Raw genomic sequence first — 10,909 nt, 5'->3', positions numbered from 1 at the left:
CAGGTCAGCGGGCTGGAGAAGTTTCTGCTTCCAGGTCATTATCGTTTGGGTCCCCAGGGAAGAGTCTTGGGGGCCACTTGAGCCCCAAAGCTGGGGAAGTCTTCAGAACTGCTCATATCAGGGGCCTAGAGCAAACAAAAAGGGAAGAAGTTAAGCTCCTGCCCTGCTGTGGATCTGCACGGTGTGCCCTTGAACTACGCAGTGTTCCTGATGTCCCATGGGCAGAGAGACAATGAGTGAGGGCCAAAAAGGATCACTGTGTCCTTAGGACTGCCCAGGGTGGACGGTCGAGCTACCTAGAGATGATGTTTAGAAGGACGCAGATAGGAGTGAATGACAGGTGGATCAAGGGCTCCAAGGGTCCAACCTCAGTAACTCAGTCACTGTAATGGGGTCAGGCCAGTCCTGCAGCAGTGCTGGGACAGCTGAGGACAGAGCTGCCACATGTCCCAGCTCACTGCTCTCACCAGAACACAGCTGCAAACATCAAGCTGGTTCTGTGCTGCAGCAGAAAACTCAGAAGTCCCAGGGTCCTGTCCCTACCCCTAAAAACAACACGACCTGGCAGGACACTTTCAGGCAAGGGTCCCCCATTCTCCCAACAGCTCCACAATGGGGTAGTCAGTGTGGGCAAGGCATTTGGAAGAAAGAGCCAGCAGTGCTTTGGAAGCTGGAGGCAGAGCCCAGGCCTGCCCTCTGCTTGCAGGGGCCACAAAGAGCAGAACTCTTCACTACTTTCTCTGCCACCAAGGGAGGACAAGTGCTCCACTTCCGCAGCTGGGATAGTGGGAACAGACCTCAGAAAGAGTCCTTGGCAGAGAGTGCCACATGCCCTGTGTCCCCAGGCTGGTAGCAGAAGCAGCACTCACCTTTTCATTGTTGACAGTGGCCCAGGGAGCATCTCTCACCACAAAGCCCTTGGAGGGGGCCTTAGATTCTTCATGTGAAGAGGGCTTCATATACACCTGCATTGCCTCATTGTCCACCACATCTGCAAGCTGCAGTGACACATGTCAGTTACTATCAAGAGGATAGTTCCTCAAACTGGTATAACATGCCTGCCCCTCACCATCTCACTATGCTGCAACTCATCCAAGGTCACCAGCCTGTTCTACAATGACTAAACACTGTGTTTCTGCACTAGTCCGAGGACTACCAACTCCTAACTGATGCAAGCTGCAGCAAGGCAAGCATGTCCACATAATGGTGGTGTCCCAGCATTCTCATTCACTGTCCTCTCCTGGACAGTGGGACCAGTCCTCACACTGCTTTGCAGAGCACAGCCTGGGGCTCTGCATCTAGTTGGTCTGAGGGACGGCTGCAGACAAGAGCTGACTGCCACCTGCACAGGTATTGAGTTCTCCAATGCAGCGGTAGAAAATACCACATGGAGATACTTCAGACATCCAGCTCTGTGGCAGAGGAAGTCCTCGCTAAGCCCCTGCACAGATTTGCTGAACACTTACATATTCCTCCTCCAAGTTCAGGATGTGATCAATAGCTTCTTCCACGTTCTCAGGGAGTCCTGTCACAGTCACACAGTTGGGGTCAGGAGCTCCACTCTGGGGAAAGCGAATATCCACCTGCAACACAAGGACCAGGACGGGACTTACATCTGCACATCTGAAAAGTCACAGACTCCCTGTGACCCTCATCACTGGATTCACAGAAAAGCCCTGATCTGTTCACTGCTGCAAGTCTGTTTAGGACCTCCATAGTTCATACACTGCAGGGTGCGCTGGAACATGCCTGGCCCTGAAGCCTGTCCAGTTCCCCCACGAAGGAAGGCAGAACAGAGTCTGCAGTAACGACCCATCTTCCAGCAGCCCCTGCTGTTCTCAGTGTTTTCTGTGCACCACTTGCAGCACATGCAGAAGACGGCTGCATTTCCAGACAGGGTCTTCATACTACTGCAAGCATTTTCAGCAGCAAGCCATTAGCATGAAGCACAATAAGCTTTCTGTCTCCTCCGCAGCAGAGTAATCCTGCCTGCCTGTCACTTTATGGAGTTGCCTTAGCATACCCCACACACAGCCACTGAGCTCTTACAGCTTTGCCTTCCCGATGGGTGCAGGGAAACCACACAGGACAGGACCAAAACCAAAGGCTGTTCATTTGGGAACCAAACAGCTCGTTTCAACAACTGAGCCCAGTCAAGTCTCATCACTCTGGATTCACATTCACCGCTGCCTGTCCCAGAGTCAGCTGTCTTTGCCAAACCTGGAGCCCTGAAAGTGTGGCAAGATTCTCAAAGTCAAGGGAATCAACAGTGGCCTAGAGAAACAAAGAAATCCAGAGGATTTCCTTGAGTTAAGCTCAAGCTGAGGGTATTTGGGTACAGTCTCCTCCCAGAGCCCCCAAACAACAGGCCTGGCTGTCCACTTCCAATAATGGGAGTAACTGACATCACCACCTCCTCCCTTTGAGGATCATCTGGGACCCTGTCTGCGAGAAACCCACCAAAAGGGCTGCATAGAGGGACAGAGCGCAGTGCTGTTTGCAGGGCTGACCCAGAACACCAAGGAGGCATTTCCAGGTTCCTCTTCTGGCTGTGTTCCAGCAAGACAAGAAGATCTCAGCCTCCTCCCTGCCTGGCTCCCAGAAGGGTGACTCACAGCTGAGGTGTGGAGATGTTTCAAGCTGGTGTCTAGGTGTGGTGTCCAGACAGCCCTGCTGCCCAGGCCATACCAGGGTGTCCGGGCCCAGGGATTCTGCTCACATGCTCATGGTGACAGAGCTGGAGGTGAGCAGGACAGCACTGGCTTTTCTTTTATGCCCGTTCCAGCTGAAGGTGTTCAACAGGCACAACACACAAGGACCACAAGATGTGAGCCTCATGCTCCAGAATTCAGCACCTAGCACCAAGCTGCTATCACACTCTTAGCACAGGAGCAAGTGGTACTGGCCACCCAGGCCCAGCTCAACCTGTGCCGCATCACCCTACCGCTCACCTTGAACTCATCCATGATTTTGCGGATGGCTTTACCACGTGCACCAATGATACGTGCGTGAACACGATGGTCCAGAGTCACATCCTCAGAGACCATCTGCTCCAGCTCGCCAACGATCTTCATGATGGCATCCCGGGCAGCCTCAGCATTCTTCTCATAGCCAGTGATGTTGATCTGGTCTTGGGCCTGGGGAACAGGGAAATGTGTGAGAGACTGGGCTCATAAGCAGCTGAGCAAGACTTCTCCCTGGTAATCCCTTTTACCCTCCACCTTATCCAAAGGCAGCACAGGGAGTTCAGAACCCTAAAGAAGATGCTGTGCTTCCTATGCTTACAGACAACCAGCTGCCCTCCTTGCACCCTCTCTGACCTCTCACCTGGCTTTCATCATCCTTGTCAGGGAACTGGATGTTGACCTCATGCTCTGTGCGTATCTGAGTGATCACTGCTCCCTTCCGCCCAATGATTTTAGGGTGATACTTGGGATCCACAGTGACTGTCAGCTTGAAGCTTCGCAAGGCCTGGAACAGGAGAAGCAGAGTGAAAAAAACAGCAGAGAACGCACCATGGCTGGTGTATGATGTCCATCTAAGTCCCAGTGTTTCCTTCTGGCTTCTGAAATGTGTAGAACAGATTCTGCAGGGTCATGCGTGAGTGTATGTGGCTGCAGAAGAGCACCCAAGACATCCACCTGCTGGGGCCTTATGTTTTTGCCAAATTCAGCAGAAAAATATAGTAGCAAATAACCATCCACTTCATTCCTCGCCTGCCTATTCAGAGCTGCGATAAGGATTCAACAAGAATAGGTACAGAGAATCTCCTAGCATAGTGAGGCTCCCACTATGCAAGGTCATGATGGTACGTGAAGGTGTGATAGAGCCCTGGACAGTCCAAAGTTACCTAAAGCAGAATCCCAAAACTCTCCTGTCAGTTCATGTTAAACAAGTTACATTTGGGTAACCCACTTATGAGCACTCCACACCCGCAGAGTGCCTAAGGGTGCTCTTAAAAGGTGAGGGGTCTCAGGAGTCTGTGCAGCTTCTGAAAGGAACACTCAGAGGCTGAAGCCTTGTTTGGCTGGAAGGAAGAAGGACAGGCACAGGCCTTACCCGATCCTCTTGTTCAGCTTGCAGCTCCTTCCCTCTTTCCAGCAGCCCGGCCTTGGCACGGCCCAGGTTGGTAGCCAGCCCAGTGATGGTGATGATATCCGACTGCAGCTCAGGAGCAGGGACCTGGATGTTCACCTGAGTAACAAGAAGTGATTATCAATTTCTATCACTTGTGATGCCTATCACTGCAGGCTGGCATCTTGCTGATCATCCCTGTCGCTAAGACCAGCTCCCACCCAGACAGCCTAAACCACAGAATCACAGAATGGCTGAGGTTGGAAGGGACCTCTTGAGGTCATCTGGGGCCACCTAGAGTCAGTTGCCTGGGACCATGTCTAGATGGTTTTTGACTAGAACTCTGTTTCTTCAGCCATTATCACATCGCTTTGCTGTGGGGCTTCATCCCCAGCAGTCCCTGTGCTGGCCTGGAGAGGTGAGGAAACAAATACATTTTCCAACATCACTGTCTGCAATCAAGCTGCATCAGCCCCAAGAGTCCCTGCGGGCTTCTAGGGAATTCTCCCCAGCAGATAGGCACAGCAGAGCTGTTTCCTACAACCTAGGAGGAAAACAAACCCCACACTGGTGAGGAACCCCTGTAGGCAGCAAACAAGTCATGCAACACTCATGGCATCAACACCGATGATACAGCTTCAGCAAGAAACCTACTGAGCCCTGGAGCCGGGGACTAAATCACACAGGTCTCATTTTCTTACCACAAAGCCTGTATTCCATGGTCAAGCTACAACAGTCCCAAGTATGTCGTGACTGATTGCCACCACCACAAACACGGTCACTTACAGATTCTCCAAGACAGAGAAGATGGGAGGAAGGGCAACAACTTACTTCAAACTCATCCATCATTTTGCGGATCCCACTTCCTTTCTGGCCAATGATGTAACGGTGAAGATCAAAGGGAACTTCCACCTCAATGGTGACAGGAACCAGAGCCTGCAGGGGAGGGAGCATAGTTTACCAGTTGAAAGACTTCTTCTGCCTTTCAGCTTGCCATATACTTGCCCAAAGAACCTGTTACTGAACTGAGGTACATTCCCTTGTAGTCAGATACAAACTCCAGAGGAAGAGAGTACAACTGCAAACACCAAGAATGACCTGTTGGGTGTTAAAGCATTTTTTTCCAAACAAGCAGTCTTAATCCCTGCCTCTGGGGACAGGGTGTTTTTATATCCTTGGCTTCCATCTAGCAGAGACTTGGAAAACATCACTAAAAGAGCACGGCAAGGTCTGCTAAAGCTAGAATGATTCAGCCTCAATCCAGACTCCTCCTCTTTCCAGCTGTGCTCCATAAAACAAGCATGTCACACTTTTATGGCAAGTAACTCGGGGCTGCATACAAGTTCTAGCGATTGGGAGGTCAGGCACTGATTCAAGCCGCCAGGCTAAATCACAGAGCAATCAGAGGACCCTCCTTGAGCGGTACAGACCACTTCTACAGTGATCACTTGGATCGCAACCTTGACTGAGGAGCTGTGATTACCACCACTAAAGCCTGCAGTTGGCTTCTTGTATCAGGGTGTCACCACCCTACAGGGCTAAGGGGCTTAGAAAGCCAGATACCTGCAGGGCCTCCTTTGCTGCCTCGCACTTCTCCCTGCGGCCAGAGATGATGATGATATCACACTTCTTTGGAGAGCTGGGATCTGCATCCTTTCCATCCTTGCCTTCCCCACCTTCCTCGCCATTCTCCTGCACTGCTGGCTCTGCAACAGGGGCTGGAAATATGGAAAGTCTGGTGTTAAATGCACAGAGCCTCCTCCTTGCTTGTTATCTCCCACCTTCAGATTCTCAGGCTCAGCCTGGGCTTTGCCAGGAGAGGTCAGACAGTATAGACTGCTGTGGAGGAGGTTACTCCTAGCACAGGAGCTTGCCATGGTTTAGCCTGGAATGAACAGAGTAAAAACATTCACCAAGACAGCCTCCTCCACACCTTTCTGCACAGCGTTGATATTGCCTTTGCCTGCACAGAAAAGACCTGAGCAGAGACAACAAGTAAGGCTGGCAGTTTCTTCCCCACCAGGGAAGGTGACCAGCACAGCCCTGGATGGTACAGCAGAATGGCTGGTGCTAGGCCAGAGCATCCAACAGGTCCCAGAGGTGCCAAATTCAGTACACCCAGCAATGAGAGCACAGGAGAGCAGAAAGATCTTGGTAAGCCTGCAGAGCCCTTTTTGCTGTGGTAGGTCCTTGTACTCTGCACGCTCTGAGGTGAGAACACATTCAGAACACACAGGTCTGCGTTTTTACCTCCTAAAACTCTCCCTCTTCCCAAGAGGGCAAGGTTGATGCTAAGCCCAGATTCAAGAACACTGCAAGGAACACCTGGGGTCAGTTCTCCACAGATTTTAAGTAGGACATCTCCACTGATACAGAGCATAGGCCACACTACACTAAACTCATCTGATCACCCCAACTACCACACGAACATGCATCCACGGGTATACCTGGGTTCTCCTCCCTGTCAGGGAATTTGATCTGGACACCATAGTCTCGGGTGATCTGCTGGATCCGAGATCCTTTGGGGCCCATAATGGAGCGATGGAACTTTTGTGGGATGGTGCATTCGATTGTCACTTGAGCTTCCTGTGAGAAAGCAGAGTTGCTCTATGGTGATGCAGCCTCTTTCACACCAGAGAACAGGATGCTTGTGCATAGTGAAATCCACAATGGACATAGGGAGGAGTTAGAAAAGACAACAGCTGCTGGCAGGGGAAGAACTCAAAGAATCTTTCCTCTCTCAAAGAAGTTAGCAGAGGATTTCTTAATGAAGATGGCCTCCAAGCCATGATGTTAAAAGCTTCTGAGACCAAAGCTCAAGCTCTCTATTACCATGAAGAGGAGGAAGCATTAGAAGAAAGGAAAAAGATAAGGAAGGAAAGGAAGAGAACAGGTTTGACAGTTGGCTGCTTCCAAAGGACAATACTAACAGCACAGGAAACCCCACAGAGCAACTACTGCCCAAGGCCAGGCATGGAAACGCACAGGAAGGCTCCTGTGACATCTTTTAATGTCTAGAAGTTCACCAAGGAAGGGTCTCTTATTTCCACTTCTAAAAGCAAAGAAGATGGTCAGAGGAGGCAATTCCTTCATTTTGGAGACAGCTGTCATTCCGCAGGCTGGGATCTAAAGTCTGCAGACCTTATATGTTGACAGCAAAGCTTCAGATCCCAGAACTACTATGGGACTTGTTCACAAAAAGCTTGGCTGCACAGCAGATTAAAGGAGCACACTGATGAAGCAACAAAGTATAGAAGAAACAGCTTTCCTGTGACATACCAGGTCCTCGATGATCTCCTGGATGCGTTTCTTGGCTGCCTCCACACAGTCCTTGGCTCCCTTGAGGGTGACTTTGTCACTTTGGGTGCCAGAGCGCGGGAAGCTGACCATCACACCACCATACTCATCTGCAATCTCACGCAGAACTTGCCCTCTCCGGATGACAAAGTGACGGTGGTGCTTGGGGTCAACCACCATGGAGTCTTCAACCACGTTATCCTGCCAACAGATGACAGCCAGTCAACTCTGCCTGTACTGGTGATAAGCATGAGTTTGCTGCACTCGACAGCAATCAGTTTAAAACCTCACCCTAACAAGTGACAGCAAGGAGGATTTTCTTGAGCTCCCATGAAGGGCAGCAGATGGCTTTAGGACAAGCAGGTCCTCCACACTGACTCATTACATCTTGCTACAGAGACAGGAAAGAAAGTAGAAAAAGTAGTTCATACCAGGTTCTTGATGAGGGCCTCCAACTCCTTCTGCGCCTCTTTGACAGCCTCCTCAGTTCCCATGATAGTAATCAGCTCCTGGTCTTTGTCCTCAGAGGTTGGGAAGATGATGCGGGCCCCAGTGTTGTCACGCACCTTACGGATGTTGCCACCACCCTTACCAATAAGGAATTTGTGGTACTCTGGTTTTGCACGGAGGTCCACAGTGTAACTCTTTGTTTGCTGAAAGGAGTCAGATACCCATGGAACACGTCAATATATAGAAAATACGCATCAGCATCAACAGTACGCATGTAGGTAAGCTACGTGTACCCACATACACAGTGTTGCAAGAGCAGGGTAGATGCAGCATGCTGTCAAAGTCAAAAAAGAATACAATGTCTTAAAAACACTACCTGAAAGAAGTTCTCAGGGCTGAAAAGCTCTCTACACTCAGCATGAATGGTGAGAACATGAGCAGAAAAGACTTCCCTAGGAGCAGGGTCTGACACTCACACAAGGCAGCATAACCATTTGCTAACTGACTGCTGTAAGCCAGGCAGCAGAGGCAACCAACGATCAGGAGAATGTGTTCCCATGCTGATATTAGAAAGGGTTTTTTTCTTGCTATTAAAATGACCAGTCAGTCACAACTCAGAGCAAGGTCTTGTAACCCAAAGTTCTCAAACCTAGATCTATGCAGTGAAATGGAAGAACTGGAGCTGGAATTCAGAGATCAAGAAAAAAAGTAAAGGAGATCACAGAATCATAGAATCATTTGGTTGGAAAAGACCTTTGAGATCATCGAGTCCAACTGTACCTGTCCCCGATGAAACCATACCTCTGAACACCTCATCTATCCATCTTCTAAATACCTCCAGGGATGAGGACTCCACCACTGCCCTGGGGAACCCCTTCCAATCCCTGAGAACCACTTGAGGCCATTTCCTCTTGTCCTGTCACTTGTTCCTTGGTTGAAAACCCATCTCTCTACACCTTTCTTTCAGGTAGTTGTAGACAGTGATAAGGTCTCCCCTCAGCCTCCTTTTCTCCAGGCTAAACAACCCCAGCTCTGTCAGCCGCTCCCTGTAAGACTTGTTCTCCAGCCCCTTCACCAAGCCAGTCTGGAGAAGTGTGGATGCCCAATAGCATTCAAGCCACAGGAGTCTTAACCCTTTGAGTTTGTCCCCAGCCTGGGCAAAGAACAATTACAGCCAGTTCTTCTACCCATAGGGGAAGAATTCATTGTCACACGATGGAAGCAGTTTCCTTCTAATCATTCACACTGTACTCAAATCCCTCAAAAGAGGATTAGGCTGTCTGATGCCAGAGGCTTCCAGCAGGCAGAGGTGATCACTTCAACCCCTGAAAAGAAACAGCTGGCCAAAACAATCTGCTCCTTCCCCTATGAGACAAGGCTCACCTTCTCCTCTGCCAGGTGCAGCAGCTGTTTCTTGGCTTTCTCCACATCCTGGGCTGGGCCCCTGATGGTCACGGTGTCGCTGCCAGAGCCCTCGGTGGGGAAGTGGATGTGGACTCCACCACACTCCTCCATGATGGAGCGGATCAAGCGGCCTTTGGCGCCAATGAGGGAATTGTGCAGTTTAGAAGGAATAGAGACCTCCACCTCTGTGATGTTGGCCTAAGAGAGGACAGTACCTGGCTGTTAGTCAAACTGCAGAAATGTGTTTGCACCCACTCTGCCTACCCTCCAAATCCCACACTGCCGGTAGCTCTACAGAGCTCTGTGTGTAAGAAATGCCTGACCAGAGGGGTTTGAGACCAGCTACTCCCAACATGAGCAGCCACAAACTTGGGTGTAAGAATCAAGAACAGACTGACACATGTCTCCTTCCTGCCCTCCCCCACTACAAGCACTTCTTGTGTATTTTTGTCTTCTAGTAAAATTTTAAGTCCCTCATCTACAACACGTCAGTCACTTCACTTACCAGCTCCTTCTGGATGGCAAGAATTCTGTGGCGAGCAGCCTCACAGTTTGCTCTCTTGCCTGTGATAATAATTGTCTCCGAGTTGCTGTTCTCTGCTGGGAGATCAATTTTGGTGTTGCTTTCTTCACGGATCTGCCACAAAGGGGAAGGAAAAAAAAAAATCATCTCAGAGGTGTCCCATGTTGGAAAAAAGCCCTCGGAGGTTATATTGGACATCACCAATAAGCAGAAGAGAGCAGCAAGTGGGATGTAGCTTGCAGGAAGTGACCATAATGAGCACTGGAGATCGGAAAGATATCTCACCTTCTTGATGTTGGCACCTCCTTTCCCTATGATGTTCTTGTGGAATTGTTTGAAGATGGGGACAGAAATAGAAAAGCTGTTTTCAACCTAAGGGACAAAAGAAGGGAGAACTGAAGATTACACTGTCATGGCAAGCGAGGCTCTGTCCCAGGAACTAGATAAAGAAGCTTTTAACAATAGGCTTAGACCCAAGGAAGTCCTCTATACAAGAGATTTGCAAGAATAAGTAAAGCCAAGTACCTTCCTCTATAGCCCTTAAATAATAGGTACTACACCCCTGCTCCAATCCAGCCAGAACAATGTCCACAGCTCCCTCATTTTGAGGTGCTTCAGCCCTAGCCAAGCCAGTACAGTCTGGCTTTATTCCAAGGTTACTCAGGCAGGAAAGAGAGAAGAGCAGACAGAAGTCCCCCTTACCAGGTCTGCCACCATCTTTTGCATGTACTTGGTGCACTTCTCCACCTCATTTTTGGGACCTCTGAGTTGGACGATGTCACTCTTGTGTGCAGGGTCTGGGAAGTTGATGATAACCTGCAGAAGGTGGTCATTTATAGTCAACTCAAGCAAATGCAAGAATTGCTGTGTCAGACACATGCAAAGGTTGGGAGGATCCTATGCATCCCCTTTCCCAATTGGAAATGGGTAACCATGTTAGCAGCCTCTGGCCAGAATAACTATCTTCTCACACATAATACAAAGCCACTAAATTTATGGCTTCGGTGACAATGTGTCTACTACCCAAGTAGGAAATATCCCCTCTGGATTCCTCATCTCCTAGAAAGCCTTACCTCTGGGAATTTCTCCCGGATTTCCCGGATCCGCTCACCCTTCTGCCCAATAATGGTCCGGTGGAATTTCTGCTCAATGATTAGGTCC

The 10,909-nt window shown here is 49.8% G+C and overlaps 1 protein-coding gene across 2 annotated transcripts in view; it reads right to left on the bottom strand.

Moving 5' to 3' along the window:
* HDLBP (high density lipoprotein binding protein) overlaps positions 1-10,909 on the bottom strand; it is a 19,585-nt gene continuing 8,676 nt past the window's right edge. For both annotated transcript variants that reach the window (XM_010168941.2, XM_010168942.1), the window contains 16 exons: positions 10,822-10,909; positions 10,451-10,564; positions 10,034-10,120; positions 9,731-9,862; positions 9,205-9,423; positions 7,803-8,024; positions 7,354-7,572; positions 6,522-6,660; positions 5,638-5,792; positions 4,906-5,010; positions 4,060-4,194; positions 3,328-3,471; positions 2,952-3,137; positions 1,467-1,583; positions 870-998; positions 1-125 (listed from right to left, as the gene is read on the bottom strand). The exon at positions 10,822-10,909 is cut by the window's right edge and continues 11 nt beyond it. In XM_010168941.2, coding sequence (XP_010167243.1) covers positions 39-125; positions 870-998; positions 1,467-1,583; positions 2,952-3,137; positions 3,328-3,471; positions 4,060-4,194; positions 4,906-5,010; positions 5,638-5,792; positions 6,522-6,660; positions 7,354-7,572; positions 7,803-8,024; positions 9,205-9,423; positions 9,731-9,862; positions 10,034-10,120; positions 10,451-10,564; positions 10,822-10,909 — 2,278 coding nt within the window. In that variant the 3' untranslated portion in view covers positions 1-38. The remainder of the gene's footprint in view (positions 126-869; positions 999-1,466; positions 1,584-2,951; positions 3,138-3,327; positions 3,472-4,059; positions 4,195-4,905; positions 5,011-5,637; positions 5,793-6,521; positions 6,661-7,353; positions 7,573-7,802; positions 8,025-9,204; positions 9,424-9,730; positions 9,863-10,033; positions 10,121-10,450; positions 10,565-10,821) is intronic.

Source organism: Antrostomus carolinensis, unplaced genomic scaffold, assembly GCF_000700745.2.
Source record: "Antrostomus carolinensis isolate BGI_N321 unplaced genomic scaffold, ASM70074v2 scaffold14535, whole genome shotgun sequence".
Taxonomy (NCBI): Eukaryota; Metazoa; Chordata; class Aves; order Caprimulgiformes; family Caprimulgidae; genus Antrostomus; species Antrostomus carolinensis.
This window is presented reverse-complemented; position numbering and strand designations above follow the sequence as displayed.